This window comes from Bos indicus x Bos taurus, chromosome 14, assembly GCF_003369695.1.
Source record: "Bos indicus x Bos taurus breed Angus x Brahman F1 hybrid chromosome 14, Bos_hybrid_MaternalHap_v2.0, whole genome shotgun sequence".
Classification (NCBI taxonomy): domain Eukaryota; kingdom Metazoa; phylum Chordata; class Mammalia; order Artiodactyla; family Bovidae; genus Bos; species Bos indicus x Bos taurus.
The window spans coordinates 31,872,567-31,890,883 of record NC_040089.1 but is presented as its reverse complement, the minus strand read 5'-3'; the positions used below and the strand labels follow the sequence as shown (position 1 = coordinate 31,890,883).

The 18,317-nt window shown below is 37.3% G+C and overlaps 1 protein-coding gene across 2 annotated transcripts in view; it reads left to right on the top strand.

Moving 5' to 3' along the window:
* The window catches only part of CPA6 (carboxypeptidase A6), a 296,227-nt gene that overhangs the window by 230,807 nt on the left and 47,103 nt on the right, over positions 1 to 18,317 (top strand). For both annotated transcript variants that reach the window (XM_027561131.1, XM_027561130.1), the window contains 2 exons: positions 13,999 to 14,109; positions 14,601 to 14,691. In XM_027561131.1, coding sequence (XP_027416932.1) covers positions 13,999 to 14,109; positions 14,601 to 14,691 — 202 coding nt within the window. The remainder of the gene's footprint in view (positions 1 to 13,998; positions 14,110 to 14,600; positions 14,692 to 18,317) is intronic.

The following is an 18,317-nucleotide window of genomic DNA, read 5'->3' as shown; positions in this document are numbered from 1 at the left end:
TTTTCTTATTTTTTGAATTTTCCATATTTTCTATATTAACAGAACCCAAAATGACATGTTTTAAACGAATTTAACCCAGTCAAAACTGAATAGTTTCATTCTCAAACTAAACTCATTTATACTTGAGTCGTATATTCCTGCAGGTATTTTAAAATCGGGCTTCCCTTGTGGCTCAGCTGTTAAAGAATCTGCCTGCAATGTGGGAGACCTGGGTTCAGTCCCTGGGTTGGGAAGATCCCCTGGAGAAGGGAAGGGCTACCACTCCAGTATTCTGGCCTGGAGAATTCCGTGGACTATACAGACCATGGGGTCGCAAAGAGTCGGACATGACTGAGTGACTTTCACTTTCACTTCATTTTAAAATCAGTGATTGAATTTAATTTAACTCAGCGGCAGACCAAAGATAAAGAAAGCAAGGGTTTGTGAGAAGATGATCCATGGGAAAATTGGGACAAGAATGCTCTGAAATGGAAAGTTCTTCCAGACTTTGAAGAGGCATAATATATAGGTGGATCTAATTTGGTCCTTTAACAGAATGGTAGCCAAAAGGAGGGGGGAAAGAGAGAGAGAGAAAAAAAAAAAAACTTCCTTAATGTCCCAGGTGGATCATGGTATTCTTCTGCTATTATACAATATGAAACCTCACACTTTCAGGCCCAGCCTGATTACACTGGAAAACCAACTCCATTTCCACGCTCCTAGCCATCTACAATAGGCACTAAGGATGGCTAATCCTGGTGCCAAAACCTGGCATGCGATTCAGGGTAGTATGTAATTGTTGGTGGTGGTATTAATGAGTTGCTAAGTCATGTCTGACTCTCTGCAATCCCATGGACTGTAGCATGCCAGGCTCCTCTGTCCATGGGATTCTCCAGGCAAGAATACTGGAGTGAGTAGCCATGGCCTTTTCCAGGGAATCTTCCCAACCCAGGGATCGAACCTGTATCTCTTATATCTCCTGAATTGTCAGGCGGGTTCTTTACCATTGGGATTCCCTGGTGGCTCAGATAGTAAAACATCTGTCCCCAATGCTGGAGACCTGGGTTCAATCCTTGGGTCAGGAAAATCCCCTGGAGAAGGAAGTGGCAACCCACTCCGGTATTCTTGCCTGGGAAATCCCATGGACAGAGGAACCTGGTGAGCTACAGTCCATGGGGTCGCAGAGTCCAACACAACTGAGCGACTTCACTTTCACTTTTCTTTACCATTAGAAGGAAGCCCCTCATTATGTCTTACTGGAAATTAAAGGTAAAAACCAATATAAACCCTCAAATGTAGGCATGAAACTCAAAGTCTTGGTTAAGAAATGTATCACTAAAAACAGAATAAACCTTTTAAGGAAGAGAATTTAAGTTTTTGTATAAAATATACCAAAGGTTGGGGAATAAATAAGTAATTGAGAGGGTTACTAACTCCAGACCAAACTTCTAATAAGTTCAGTTGAGTAAGCAAATCAGTCTTTGTTGTTAATGGTATAATAAAAAACAGTTCATAGATCTGCATTTGTAAAAATTCTCTGATTTTGTCCACTACCATCCCTTTTAATTGCAATATTTTAATTTTTCTGCCAGTCTTTTAGTACCTTTAATTCCTTATATTCTCCTATCCTTCTCCCCCTCCCCAGTCTTCTCTTTAATCCTTTGCATCCTCCAACCAAGCTCTTTCTTCCTTTTAATTCAATTTGTAATGTCTTATATATAGCAGGCTCTATATTAATGTTTGTTCATTTTAATTAAACTGAAAGCCATTGCATCCATCGTGCTCCACTATTCAACATCTGAGAATGTTTTGGGCACTGTTTATACAGGCAGTGTTTATACAGGCAGTCTTCACTTTTCTGGCACAGAAAAGTGTGTACAACTGTAGAAGTGATCATGCAAACTGAAGCCATAAAAATCTATCTTGATAACTAATATGGAAAATTAAGTTTGTTCTATGATCTTTATGTATTTTTGTCAAAAGATTAAAGACTTTCTTACTCTGTTGTAAGCATGTAAGACATTGACCAAAAATAGTGAAACTAACACTTATTACACTGTAATTTAAAACATTAAAGATATTGATAATTAAATGTCATTTCTTTGTAAAAATCTTTATCACATTGAATCTATAAATTGCTTTGGGTAGTATATTCATTTTCACTATATTGATTCTTCCAATCCATGAACATGGTATATTTCTCCATCTATTAGTGTCCTCTTTGATTTCTTTCACCAGTGTTTTATAGTTTTCTATATACAGGTCTTTAGTTTCTTTAGGTAGATATATTCCTAAGTATTTTATTCTTTCCGTTGCAATGGTGAATGGAATTGTTTCCTTAATTTCTCTTTCTGTTTACTCATTATTAGTGTATAGGAATGCAAGGGATTTCTGTGTGTTGATTTTATATCCTGCGACTTTACTATAATCATTGTTGCTTTAATGTGAAATGTTGACAGCGTCGTTTTTTCTGGAACACCTTCCTCCTTTCCATTACAACCATTTCCCTCATTTATGTCAGTGAGTTTGTCTTCACTTAGTTCCTCAGGCTACCTAAGGCAGTGTCCATATTCCTGTGGTCAGCTATTTCTACTATAACTCCATTTACATTTGATTCATATTTCCCTTCTGCATTATCTGCATTATTGCTTCACTTTAAGCCTTGTTGGCCAATACTCTCTTACCATATCCATTTTTGCCAAATGCCACATGAGTTTTTTCACCGGAAGACAAGGGAGCAACACAGCTACACACTTTTCTGTCTGTGTATGAACTGAGTAAACACACACAGTGGCCAATCACACACCTACAGACTTGAAAACAAGTGGCACAATTTGTCAGAGGTCTTGATGCACAGCTATAATTTACAAAGAGGTTTGCAGAGTTAAGACCTAGCACTAGTAACAAATTTGAACTGTACTTGGAGGACTGCTATTATTTAACTAAACCATGGTTACTGATATTTGTGTATATCAGAGCCATGCAGATTGAAGATGCCTATGCTTTCTTTTTGTAGGTTAATGATTCTTACATAGTAGATTTTAACAATGCCACCGCCCTGATTAAATACAACCAACCATTGTTATTAGGCTATCTCAGTACAAAAATTCTAGAATTGTGAAGTGGTTTTATTTAAGGAAAAAGTAATGCAGCTACTGCTAAGTCGCTTCAGTCGTGTCCGACTCTGTGCGACCCCATATACGGCAGCCCACCAGGCTCCCTGTCCCTGGGATTCTCCAGGCAAGAACACCGGAGTGGGTTGCCATTTCCTTCTCCAATGCATGAAAGTGAAAAGTGAAAGAGAAGTCGCTCAGTCATGTCCGACTCTTAATACAAAATATTTCAAATGTTTATCTATATCTCTTAATAGAAAATATAGATTAATAGATAACATTTTTCAATAGTCACCTGCCCTGTTAGACTAGCCAGTCTCTGAGAGGTTCTCAGTATAAATTAATTAAGTATAAAAATAACTAGATTTGCATATGATTTTCCAGTTCTCCACCATTCATTCACAGAGCCTTTGTTCATGTTGCTTCCAAGCTATTATTTAGTTACCATATTGTATTTAAGGAGCTTCTCACAGTATGACTTTGAATACATTATACATTAAGCTCCTTTTTAAAAATTTCCCTGGGAACTCTCTCCTGCTCTAATTCATTCTCCAATTACTGCATCATAAATAACTCCTTTGTGTCAAGATGCACCCACTTTGGTGTTTCAACTCTTCTACCGTAAATAGTTTTACTCCACTCCAGTCTAGGTGAGAACCTTCAACTTGATGGTGACTGTGCTGTTCCTTTGACCTCAGTTATAACAGCTAGTTCTCCCAGCATGCACTTCACTCAATATGTGCTTGTTATTTTTAGGTCTTCTTTTTTTATATATAAATTTATTTATTTTAATTGGAGGCTAATTACTTTACAATATTGTATTGGTTTTGCCATACATCAACATGAATCCGCCACGTGTGTACACGTGTTCCCCATCCTGAAACCCCCTCCCACCTCCCTCCCCGTACCATCCCTCTGGGTCATCCCAGTGCACCAGCCCCAAGCACCCTGTATCATGCATCAGACCTGGACTAGCAATTCATTTCACATATGATATTATACATGTTTCAATGCCATTCTCCCAAACCATCCCACCCTCGCCCTCTCCAACAGAGTCCAAAAGACTGTTCTATATATCTGTGTCTCTTTTGCTGTCTCACATATAGGGTTATCGTTACCATCTTTCTAAATTCCATATATATGCATTAGTATACTGCATTGGTGTTTTTCATTCTGGCTTACTTCACTCTATATAATAAGCTCCAGTTTCACCCATCTCATTAGAACTGATTCAAATGTATTCTTTTTAATAGCTGAGTATTTTTAGGTCTTCTGTAGTGATTCTAGAAGAGAAATAATGGAAAAAATTTTAAAGCTGCCTTTTTAATAGCCAGCACCACTGATCCTAAAAACAGTGTCACATTCCAGGTTGCCATAGAGTTCTAAGAAAGCAACATCCAACCAAATAAATCCAAAAACAATGAAAAGGGGGAACTCTCGGGCCTAACCTTCTCTTACCACACAAAGACTTTCATAATTGCAAAATTTTTCTTTGAATTTAACTGAAGTTTATTTGGTGAATTCTGGTATATGTTCAGTTCAGTCACTCAGTTGTGTCTGACTTTTTGTGACCCCACGGACTGCAGCCAGGCTTCCCTGTCCATCACCAACTCCCGGAGCTTACTCAAACTCATGTCCATTGAGTCCGTGAAGCCATCCAACCATCTCATCCTCTGTCATTCCCTTCTCCTCCTGCCTTCCATCTTTCCCAGCGTCAGGGTCTTTTCCAATGAGTCGGTTCTTCGCATCAGGTGGCCAAAGTATTGGAGCTTCAGCATCGGTCCTTCCAATGAATATTCAGGACTGATTTCCTGAATTCTGATTCTGATTCTGGTAAATGACATGCATCTCTTTATGCAGAAACCAAAGTAGTCTTGGTAGGTACCAAATAGATTCATTCTTTGTCTCTCTTCATTAAGTTAAGAAATTCCATAACCTAATAACAACATATCACTTTCCTAGCAGAATGTTATACTCAAAACTGTACCTTTTAACTTAAAATGCATCTCAGCAAAGTACTTTTAAGTGAATTGATGGAGGTGAGTGTAGTACCTAAAGACTGCCACAATGAGGCGTGTGGAACATGGTTTTGTGACTGGCTTTCAGGTCATGACTACTTAAATCTTCCTTCTAAGCAACAACAGTAGTCAAGAAATTAAACTTGGAAAACCAGGAAGGAACTCGATTAGTAGGTATCTCCTTTCCTGTGTGTATGGATGGTGGGAATTGATTGCTAAAAAGAGTCCCACGTGTTAGAAGGAAAGCACGCCCCAGTGTTCTTTATGGTTATCCTGTGTTAGAGTATGATAGACAGTCACATGATCATCTTTTAAGTATGATAGTATGATCATGTTAGAGTATGATAGAATGTCACATGATCATCTTTTTTTCCTAGAAACTTCACCTAAACCATACAAGAAGCCATCTACAGCCATTATTTAAAGCACTGAAGAAAGGGGTTTCTGAATTGTCCTATTCAGCTCTGAACAGTCATCACATTGTGATCATTCTCATTTTGTCTGACCAGATGGAGAATGGCTGCAATTCTTAGAGTTATAAAAATCACAAATATAGCATATGCAAAACAATGACACTCTGTTTATTTGTCAGAGGAAGAACATGTTCCGGCACATCTCAAATATTAAATCCACTCCAGAAAAGAATGCTAGGAAACAGCTTCCTTAGTTAATACATTATTTGGAAATGAAGAAATTTAAAACCAAGCCATGTTAATGGCCTCAAAATATATAAAAACACTTGACAGTTATAATTAAAAGTGATAAATCGTTTTAAAATGAAGTTTTAGAAGTGGAATATTCCCAAACTCATTCTATGTGGCCACATCACCTTGATACCAAAACCAGACAAAATTACAAAAAAAGAAAATTACTGGCCAATATCACTGATGAACATAGACACAAAAGTACTCAACAAAATACTAGCAAGCCAAATCCAACAATATGTTAAAAAGATCATACACTGAGATCAATTGGGATTTATCCCAGGGATGCAAAGACTCAGTATATGCAAATCAATCAATATTATACACCATATTAACAAATTAAAGAATAAAAACCATATGATCATCTCAATAGAGCAGAAAAAGCTTTTGACAAAATTCAACAAGCATTTATGATAAAAGCTTTCCAGAAAGTGGGCCTAAAGGGAACCTACATCAGCAAAATAAAGGCCATATATGACAAACTCACAGCAAACCTTATTCTCAGTGGTGAAAAGCTGAAAGCATTTACTCTAAGATCAGCAACAAGCAAGGAGCTCCACTCTCACCACTTTTACTCAACATAGTCTTGGAAGTTCTTGCCATCACAAGGAAAGAAAAAATAAATAATAGGAATCCGAATTGGAAAGAAAAAAAAAATAGGAATCCAAATTGGAAGAAGAAGAAGTTATCTTTGCAGATAGCATGATATTATACATAGGAAATCCTAACGATGCCATCAGAAAACTACTAGGGCTAATGAATGAATTAAGTAAAGTCTCGGGATACAAAATTAATATACAGAAATATCTTGCATTCCTATGCACTAACAAAGATCAGAAAGAGAAATTCAGGAAACAATCCCATTTACCATTGAAACAAAAAGAATAAAATACCTAGGAATAAAGAACAAAATACCTAGGAATAAACCTACCTAAGGAGGCAAAAGACCTGTACATAGAAAACACTGATGAAAGAAATCAAAGATGACATGAACTGATGGAGAAATATACCATGTTCTTGGAGTGGAAGAATATTGTGAAAATGACCACTACCCAAAGTTATCTACAGATTCAATGCAATCCCTATCAAACAACCAATGGTATTTTTCACAGAACTAAAACAAAAAAATTTACAATTAGTATGGAAACACAGAAGTCTCCAAATAGCCAAACAAGTCTTAAGACAAATGGAGCTGGAGAAATCAGGCTCCCTGACTTCAGACTATACTACAAAGCTACAGTAATCAAGGGAGTATAGTACTGGCACAAAAATAGAAATATAGATCAACAACATGATAGAAAGCCCAGAGATAAACTCACACACCTGTGGCCACCTAATCTATGACAAAGGAGGCAAGAATATACAAGGGAGAAAACACAATGGCTTTGATAAGTGGTGCTGGGAAAACTAGAAAGCTACATGTAAAAGAATGAAATCAGAACACTCCCTACCACCATGTTCTTTACTGTTTTAGTCCCTCAGTCCCATCTGACTCTCTGTGACCCCATGGATGTAGCGTGCCAGGTTCCTCTGTCCATGGGATTTCCCAGGCAAGAATGTGGAGTGGGTTGCCATTTCCTTCTCCAGGGGATCTTCCCAGCCCAAAGATCAAATGCACGTCTCCTACTTGGCAGGCAAATTCTTTATCACTGAGCCACATGAAATGCCTCCCTAATACCATACACAGAAATAAATTCAAAATGGATTAAAGCCTTGACTGTAAGGCCAGATGCTATAAAACCCAAAGAGAAAAACATAGGCAAAAACACTTTATCACAGCAAGATCTTTTTTGACCCACCTCCTAGAGTAAGAAAAACAAAAATTAACGAATGGGACCTAATTAAACTTAAAAGCTTTTGCACAGCAAAGGAAACCATAAACAAGATGAAAATACAATCCTCAGAATGGAAGAAAATATTTGCAAACAAAGCAAATGACAAAGGATTAATCTCATAAATATACAAGCAGTTCATGCAACTAAATATTAAAAAAAACAACCCAAATGAAAGATGGGCAGAAGATCTAGATATACATTTCTCCAAAGACATAGATATGGTCAACAAACACAGGAAAAGATTCTCAACATCACTAATTATCACAGAAATGCAAATCAAAACTACAATGAGATATCACCTCATACTGGTCAGAATGGCCAAAATAAAAAAATCTACAAACAATAAATGCAAGAGAGGGTGTGGGGAAAAGTGTTGGTGGGAGTATAAATTGATACAGCCATTATGGAAAACAACATGAAGTTTTCCCAAAAAAATAAAGCCAGAACTACCATTTGACCCAGCAATCCCACTACTGGGCATATACCCAAAGAAAACCATAATTCAAGAAGACACACAAGCCCCCATGTTCACTGCAACATTACTTATAATAACTAGGACATGGAAGCAACATAAATGTCCATCAACAGAGGAATGGATAAAGAAGATGTAGTACATATATACTAGGGAATATTCAGTTCAGTTCAGTTGCTCAGTCATGTCCGACTCTTTGCGACCCCATGAATCACAGCACGCCAGGCCTCCCTGTCCATCACCAACTCCCAGAGTTCACTCAGACTCACATCCATCGAGTCAGTGGTGCCACCCAGCCATCTCATCCTCTGTCATCCCCTTCTCCTCCTGCCCCCAATCCCTCCCAGCATCAGAGTCTTTTCCAATGAGTCAACTCTTCGCATGAGGTGGCCTAAGTACTGGAGTTTCAGCTTTAGCATCATTCCTTCCAAAGAAATCCCAGGGCTGATCTCCTTCAAAACAGACTGGTTGGATCTCCTTGCAGTCCAAGGGAATCTCAAGAGTCTTCTCCAACACCACAGTTCAAAAGCATCAATTCTTCGGCGCTCAGCTTTCTCCGCAGTCCAACTCTCACATCCATACATGACCACAGGAAAAACCATAGCCTTGACTAGATGGACCTTTGTTGGCAAAGTAATGTCTCTGCTTTTGAATATGCTATCTAGCTTGGTCATAACTTTCCTTCCAAGGAGTAAGCGTCTTTTAATTTCATGGCTGCGCTCACCATCTGCAGTGATTTTGGAGCCCCCCAAAAATAAAATCTGACACTGTTTCCACTGTTTCCCCATCTATTTCCCATGAAGTGATGGGACCAGATGCCATGATCTTAGTTTTCTGAATGTTGAGCTTTAAGCCAACTTTTTCCCTCTCCTCTTTCACTTTCATCAAGAGGCTTTTGAGTTCCTCTTCACTTTCTGCCATAAGGGTGGTGTCATCTGCATATCTGAGGTTATTGATATTTCTCCTGGCAATCTTGATTCCAGCTTGTGTTTCTTCCAGTCCAGCGTTTCTCATGATGTACTCTGCATATAAGTTAAATAAGCAGGGTGACAATATACAGCCTTGTACTCAGCCATAAAAAGGAACATAACTGGTCATTTGTAGAGACATGGATAGACCTAGACAGTGTCATGAAGAGAGAAGTAAGTCAGAAAGAGAAAAACAAATGTTGTATATTAACACATGTCTGTGGAATCTAGAAAAATGGTATATATAAATGATCCATCCCATTTGCAAAGTAGAAATAAAGATAGATGGAGAGACCAAATGTATGGCTACCAAGGGAAAGGTAGGGGGAGGAATGGGCAGACTTGGATTGACACATATACACTATTGATACTATGTATAAAATAGATAACTAATGAGAACATGTTGTACAGCACAGGGAACTCTAGTTAATGTACTGAGGTGACCTGAATGGGAAGGAAGTCCAAAGGGACAGTTCAGTTCAGTTCAGTCGCTCAGTCGTGTCCGACTCTTTGTGATGCCATGAATCACAGCACGCCAGGCCTCCCTGTCCAGCACTAACTCCCAAAGGGACAGGATATATGTATATGTATGGCTGATTCATTTTGCTGTACAGTAGAGCCTAATATAGGTATACTCTGATAAAAATATACCTAATATAGGTATACTCTGATAAAAATTAATCTAAAAAATAAAATAATTGAGTTTTTAAGCACAATTCAGTGATTAAGACAGCAGACAGGCAAAAATTTTAGTAAGAATATGCTGACAAAAACAGTGTAATTAATAAGCGTAATCTAATAAACACATATAGAACACATACCCAGTGACTAGAGAATGTATATTGTTTTCAAGCACCATTGAAACATTTGCAAAAATTGACTACATACTAGGCCGAAAGCAAGATCAAGAGATACCAAGAACCTATATCAGATAGATCATCTCCTCTGGCTACAATGCAGTTGTTAAAAATTATTGATAAAAATATGACTTTAAAAAAGCTCACATAAAAAAGATGGTTAATTTACATGATTTAAAATATACAGACCTTTACAAATAACTCATAGTTTAAAGAAATCAAGGAAATTTTTCAATATTTACAACTGAATGGAAGCAAAACTATTATATACCAAAACATATAAAATGTAGCTAATGTACTACTGAAGAGGAATTTATCATTTTAAATAAATATATTAGAAAAAGAATAAAGATGCCCAAGTTGATGAGCTAAGCTTTCAACTCTTAAGAAATTAGAAAAAGAGCCAATGAAAGAAAGAATAAAGAGCAGAAACCAATGAAACAGAAATTAAAGATACATCTTCCCTACTATATCTTTATTTTGTATTTAATTCCTGTCTGCTGGAGGCCTAGATGGTTTACTCCCCAAATAATAGAGTAATAACTCTGATACCAAAACAAGAAAGAAAAGTATGTCTATCTCACTCAAAAATATAGATGTAAATATTAGCAACCTAAATCCAGCCAACATAATATCAGTGTATATCATAACATAGTGGGCTTATCCCAGAAATAGAGGGATAATTTAATGTTAGAAAGTTACTTATTGAAATTGACCATAACAACATGATTATGTTACTATATGAAGAAAGATTATTTGTTAAAATTCAGTATCAATTAATGGCAAAAAAAAAAAAAAAACAACAACCTTATATAGAAGAGAACATTTGTCATGTACTCAACCTCAGTTTCAAAATTAACATAAATGGAGAAGAGTCAATAATAGCCAAGCTAATTTTGAAATGGAACTGAATGTGGGAAACATTCAACGAGACTCAGCAGATTCTAGGTAAACCATGATGTGGTTTTGGTGAACAGATATAAACCAAAATGCATTAGAACAATTCTTCCCTTGAAAGAAAACTTGATCCTCAACAGAGGTGACATACTAACTCATTGGGGAAAAGACGACTTATCCAAATGAGTACGGGAGAGCCATTGGCCTTCCATAATGGAAACATTAATGAATAAATCTCAACTGAACATCATGTAAAAAATCATTTCTAGCAGTTTTAAGGTCTTTAAAAAGAAACTTTAAAATAAGATATTTGAAGAAAATACAAGGTAATAGCTTTATAATCTTAAAACAGAGATGGGTTCTTAAGTAACACATATATATTTAATGGTAATAAAATTGAAAACTTATATATAACAAGGACATGAACATAAGCAATAAGCCACAAGAAAGGAAGATGATCATGACACACATAATCAAATGAAGATTAATATTCAGAATATAAGAATGAGTTTAATACAAAAAATAGGCAATAATATGAGTGAGCAATTCCTAGAATGGCCTATCATTATATAAATGCTGTTCAATATAAATTGTATGCAGGGAAATACGAAGTAAAACAACAAAACATATTTTCATACCCGTTAACTTTTTTTCATTGAAAGCTTAACAGAACTAAGGGTTGGCAAGTTGTAGAGCAATGGGAATTCTCATTACTGATAATGAAAATATTTACTGATTTAGACAGAAAATGGCAACATTTAGTAAAGTGCAAGGCACAGAAATCCAAGACCCAGCAAGGTATTCCTAGATTTACATAATAAAGAAACTTTCACACATGTCTAGGAAAAATGTTCAGGAATGTTCACCGCCAATCTTGTAACACTGAAATATCAGAAACAACATAACCGTCCATCAACAAAATAAGGGATAGATATAGTGTGCATTTACCTTTATAAATGCCTCTATATACCTTTATAGATATAGTGTGCATTCCATTTATAATGGAATTCCATATAATAGTTAAAAATGAATAAATCATCAACTTAATAAGTGTCAAAATGTAACATTGGAGATAAAAGCAAACTGAAGATTGCCATATCATGATTTCATTTGCATGAAATTTCAAAGCATACACATATTATATATTGTTCATGAATCCACACATATGCACTAAATTAGAAAATCATGCACGGAAATGATAATGGCAAATTGACACTTATTGAAGGAGGGGAGGAAAATGGGATCTGAGAGTGATTAAAAAAAGGGGGGGGAGCTCTAGTTTTACCTATAATGTCTTGATATTCTTTTAAAAATATTTGATAAATACAACAAGATGCAGTGGATGTAATTTCTTCTCTGTATTTTTTATATTTGCGTAAAATATATTGTGATTTTTTTAAAAGGAAGTTAGTAATATTTTCTCCAATACAAAAGCATGGCAGTCAATTGCATTGGAGGAGGAGAAGGCAGAATAAAATGAGAAGGTCCACATGCAAGTCTCCAGCATAATCTAGTGCTTAATGTGCTAACATGTAGCACATTTTCTGTGCTTGGAAGAGGTGAGACTTCCACACTTTGGACTGAGATGAATGAGTCATGGATCCCAGTGCTATGAGAGAAGGGAGAGAAATTACAACTTTTCCTATCTCTTCATTCCTGCCTTGCTGCTCCAAATTCCTTTCCTTCCATCTCTTCTTCCTCTCTAGAGTGGCATGGAAAACCACAACCCTCTAACGTTAAGGGAGAAAAGTTAGCTAATCATATAACTGTCTCTGCCATCCCACCAGCAGACTTCCTCCAGGCTTTGGGGGACCTCGTTTTATTAGAGGAAAACAAAATTCCAGGGTATGTACAATTGATCACATACCAGGAACTTTCCTCTAGTTTGAGACATTGGACTGTTAATAGAAATTCAAGGACATACAAAAGTTCTACCAAAGTTATTTGGCCAGCAAATTATTGAGTCTTAAAGGAAAACAAAAGAGAATTGTATTAACAATGTTTATCGACTTGTATTAATTTATAAGTATTTAAATTATATTTAATAAAATAGTATTTAACTCATTTCTTATGTTCTTGAATATATTCCTATATTTTCAGTATTATTTCTAATATAGTGATACTTTCTCATAATAGATTGCATTATTGGATTGCTGCTCTCTATTAACAGAATTCTCACTGTATAAATACAGAATGCTGCTTATGATTGGTTCAGAAATTCTACATACCTGGATGTAAAAGAAAATTGAAACTTTTAAGTATTAAATTTTCCAAAGCAAGATATAATTTAAGAATTATTTGATTTTGAATTATTTTAATATGGTAAAATTCTAACAATCCAAATGGATATAAAATGAGAGGTGGTAATCTTTCCTATACATTGTCCCCCAGGCCCCCTCCCCCAAGGCAGCCATTGTTACAAATATCCTAAATGTTTGTCTAAGGTACTTTATAAATAGACAAATATGCATCAAAAAGGATTTATTTAAAAAGTCCGTTCCATAGGAATGGTATCTCAAAATGTTTATATTCTTAACTTGGCTTAGCATATTTAATGCTTTTCTACTTGAGGCCAAATCTTCAAGCCTGGCATCAGTCACACAGAAGCAAGATTTCAAAGGAACCATGATAAAGGTGACACAATAAATAATTGTCCATTAACTCTTTGTAGAAAAGTCAGGAAAGAACAGAGTGTCCATGCAGTAAGTTCCAAAACTTGAGTCTGCTACCAGTTACGCATAAACAATTAAGTGGCACATATAACTATCCTGTGTTGTGATGTATCATGTAAGAATAGCAAAATATTTAGGTAATTGTTTTGTCCACAACTGAATGGAATCTTAAAAAGAACTGATAATACAAAATCATATCTAAATTGCTGCTTTCTTAATCATCCTAAACTTTAGCCAGATCTGAAATATTACAAGAGGCTGCCCGATTAATCTGTTTTGCACCCTTGCTAAAATGTTATCAGAAATAGTTTGAGACAGAAGTCTCAAGAAAGAACATGTGATGTCAAATTATAACTCATATTAGCTTATTACTTTTCAACTCAATATATTTAGTATTTCCCATAAATATGAAATATTTCTATTATTTTTTGAAATGTTTATTTGGGATTGATTTGTAGGAAACATGTCACCCCTGTCTTTTAGGCTCTTCTAACATATAGGAGTGACCCAACCATGAGAAAAACGTTGAATCATCTGTATTTCTATATCATGCCTGTGTTTAACGTCGATGGATACCATTTTAGCTGGACCAATGTAAGTCACTTTGCCTATCCACCTGAAAAAAACATGGAAAATTGTCCTAAAGCAGGAAGGATGCTTGGTGGGCAGCCAGCCTAGTACTTCCAGAGCTATAAAAGATTTCCACTCCCTTCCCTAGCACAGCATCAACCTTCTGATTTTGTTTATATATGTTTGTCTTTTACATAAGACTTCATGTTTAAAGAAAGATGTCTCCTTCCAAATAAATTATGAAAAGTCACTTGTCTAGTCCAGCTTATTCAATTTTGCCTGTGAAGAAATGAGGCCAAGAGAAACTAAGAGAGAAGTCTGTGGCAGGAATTGGAGCATGAACCTGGGCGTCCAATGCTCATCTTGTCCTCTTCTCACTCCACGGACTTGTTTATTCCTGGAGGGAATCCCCCACCCCTCACTGCTGTGATTCATTCACTGAAGAACTACTAAAATGCATGGGCATAAGCTCTTAAGTGTTTATTCTACATCTCTTTTCTTTTAATTACATCTAGGATCGATTTTGGAGAAAAACAAGGTCAAGGAACTCAAGGTTTCGCTGCCGTGGAGTGGATGCCAATCGAAACTGGAGGGTGAAATGGTGTGGTATGTTGGGGACTAATTGGGATCTGGATTCAGAGGTATCCATCGCGTTCACTCTCAAAAATGATGAACCCATTAGGGCTCCGATGTAACATTGATGTCTTTGTGTATGTGAAAACCTCCTATGTTATGTACTGTAGCTGTACTTCACAAAAGAAAATGAAAGCATTTTCATAAAGGATTCAAATCTGGCAACCTCATCCTGAAAATTGAAAATTTAAACACAGACATAAAAGCAGAAAACTAAGGGATATTTGTCATTCAGAAACTAAAACAGGAAATGTGGTTTGTGGTATAAATCCAGTCATCGTAATTTATCCTTTCACTGAGAGTAACGCTGATCCTGTTTTCATCTGTCTATGATGATCACAGCTGCCAAATCCTTGTCTAGAATCTACCAACCTGCCAATCATGTACTGACTGGGCACTCATTTGGCAAATATATTTTCACTACATTCCATGTTTCATGACAGTAACCTTTTAAATAAGGAAAGGATGTCATTTTAAGAAAGGAAACTCTTGTGGCAAAATAAAGAAGCAGGTAGACAGCAAAAGAGAGAAACAGAAAATTAGCCACAGCTAGTATAGAAGAGGCAAAACTTGACCTCATCCCATCTTGGGTTTTCAGCTGGGGCTCTTAAACAGAAAGACAGATTAACAAGGAAAAACAGTTTATTAATGGACTCTGCACAGGATACATAGGAGAAAGCTCATGAAAAGTAACTCCAAGTGGCAACTTAGAACACCAACTTATACAGAGTCTTCAACGAAGAGCAATAAACTTGTAGAGAAACAATAGGACAAAGGAAAACAGTTTTAAGTTTCCAAGGGCTGCCAACTGTGGGAAATAATTATATGAGAAGAAACTCAAGCAGGAAGGTTTGTTTGCAGATTCCTCTGGTGTTGTCTCTGGGCTAAAGGCCTGTCTCCAGTAGAAGAATTTATATCCTGTCTTTAGGCAGAAAGGGGGAAGGTGAACAGAACTTCTGCATTTGCTGCTGCTCAATTGCCTTGGACTCAAATTAATTTTTATGTCAAAGAGGCAATATTTGGGGGCAAGCGACATATTCTGGTTTACTTTGCTAGGTATCCTAGTTGGCAACAGCAGGGAGGGAAACAAGTGTAAGCCACATGCAGCTGTAAAGAGCTACCCTTTCTCAGAGTCCTTCCCTAGCGCCCTCAAAATACAGACCAGAGTGTTGTGCAATAGTATGTCTCACGAGAGTCTCTTAGCAATGAAGCTCATCACAGTCTTTCCTTCTGTGAGGCTTTGGTTCGGTACCAGATGCCACTCCTTCCATCTCCACCAGCATCAGGCAGGATAACTGGGTGTGCTTGAGACTCCTTCCACAGAACACTCTTTAATCCATTAGAACTGGCAAATCAGAATATGATAAAGCAGAAAGAATATGGTTTAGAATATCTCAGATAGATGGCTTCCCTGGTGGCTCAGACAGTAAAGAATTTGCCTGCAATGCAGGAGACCCAAGTTTGATCCCTGGGTCAGGAAGATCCCCTGGAGAAGGAAATGGCTACCTACTCCAGTATTCTTGCCTGGGAAATCCCATGGACAGAGGAGCCTGGCAGGGGTTGCAGTCCATGGGGTTGCAAAGAGTCGATAGACCGAGCGACTAAATACCTTCACTTCACTTTCACAATTTCATTCTACTCTTGTTAGCAGATTGATTTGGGTGATTTTCTCCAACCTACCAAATTAGTAATAATAATAATACCCACCTCATTGTGTTCTTAAGGGAATTAAAGGACTTAACATATGTTTAAAGATGATTCGGTCCTGGCTCCAAACGGGTCGACATCTCAGTGACCCAACCATTCTTCCCCACCTTCCAGAACACTCAGTTCACCTCAGCCTCAGGTCAGTTGTTTGTAAAACTACCTCTTGCCTTCAGGGGATTGTTGTGGTGATGAGCCGTGAGATAAGCTTTAAAGTATTTGCACTTATGAGAGAAAGAAAAGCATTACATAAATACTATACAGTGGAGACTTCTCTGGTAATCCAGTGGTTAAGACTTTGCCTTCCAATATGTGTTCAATCCCTAGTCAGGGAGCTAAGACCCCATATGCCTCACAGCCAAAAAACAAAAACATAAAACAGAAACAATATTATAACAAATTCAATAAAGACACCAAAAAAATCTTTTTAAAAAATACTATAAAGTGATACTATTGATGCCTATTTAGATTTTTTTTCTTCAACCTGGACTGAGAAAGCAAACTTGTTCGTATTAACTCCCTGAGATCACTAACTTTTAAAAATTCCCTTTTTTCCATCTCTCAGATGGGAACTTTTTGCAAGCTCATAATTATGTGTGCTGTTTCAGTAGCTGCCAGGTGCCCGCATCCATAGGTATGTCATGGCCAAGATGCCCACAATCACCTGAGTGAGCACCCAGGATAGTAACTGAGTCAAGTCACACTAGCAGGCCAACCAGCTCGGCAGGGTAAAGCCAGACTCTTGTTTATATCCAGTTACAAAGAAGCGGCTCGCTCCCCTGTGCTTCCTCCTTTCTCCAGACTGTTTCCTTCAGCCATGCACCTTCTCTGATTTCTTAGTTCCAAACTACAGTCCCAGCTGGAATTCCTTTGATCCTCTCCATGTTTGAATCATTCTGATTCTTCCCATGAGTTGGCACTCACGATGTGCAGGGGATTTTGTCAAATGTCAGTGGCAAAATGACCCTGGTGGACCATTGTAGGTGATGCAGGAATGCAGGTGTGGCTGGACCTTTCTCCCCACCAAGGTCTCTCAAGTGGATTCAGCTGGTCTGACCTGCAGGCAGCTGTGGCTTCCTCCCTCACAGCATCTAATCCATCTGCTTCACTGAGGGAACCACTCATAGATCAAGGGCATCTTGGTACCTGAAATCAAATCTTAAGTGAACCTCCAAGTTAATATCTATAATATAGAAAAGCCCAAGACCAGTGAAAACACTATAGAGTCAACACTGAACTGACAAAAACCAGTATTTCTTTCTCTGAAATTAGTGAGTTTCAGACTTAAAAAGAGGAGAACATGAAACTATGGTTTTATCATGAAAAAAAAATCTGTAGACATGCAAATAACAGTCTGAATACAATGTGGAAAATACAGCTTAGACCATATACATGGAAATAGGTATACCTGTCCAATACTTGGGCTTCCCTGGTGGCTCAAATGGTAAAGAATCTCCCTGCAATACAGGAGAGCCAGGTTCAATCCCTGGATCAGGAAAATCCCCTGGAGAAAGGAACGGCTACCCATTCCAGTATTCTTGCCTGGAGAATTTCATGCACAGAGGAGTCCATGTGTGGCAAAGAGTCAGACATGACTGAGTGACTAGTACTTTCACTTCCAATACTTTAGAGCACCCCCCAGGGGCTTTCAGGCTATAAAATAAATATCACTCTTCTGGAAGTCCAGCAGAGGGACTTAACAAGGCAGAGTAGTGTAGGAACCAAGAATAAATTTCATTCATTCATTTGCCAAAGTTAACTGAGCACATACACTCTCTTAGACATTTTGTTGTTGTTTTTTCCTTCCTCTATGCACTCTTTTTTAGAGAATACTGTGAGTACATAATTTTCCAAATTGCAATAAATCCAGGAGAAAACCAAAGAGTTTGGATGAA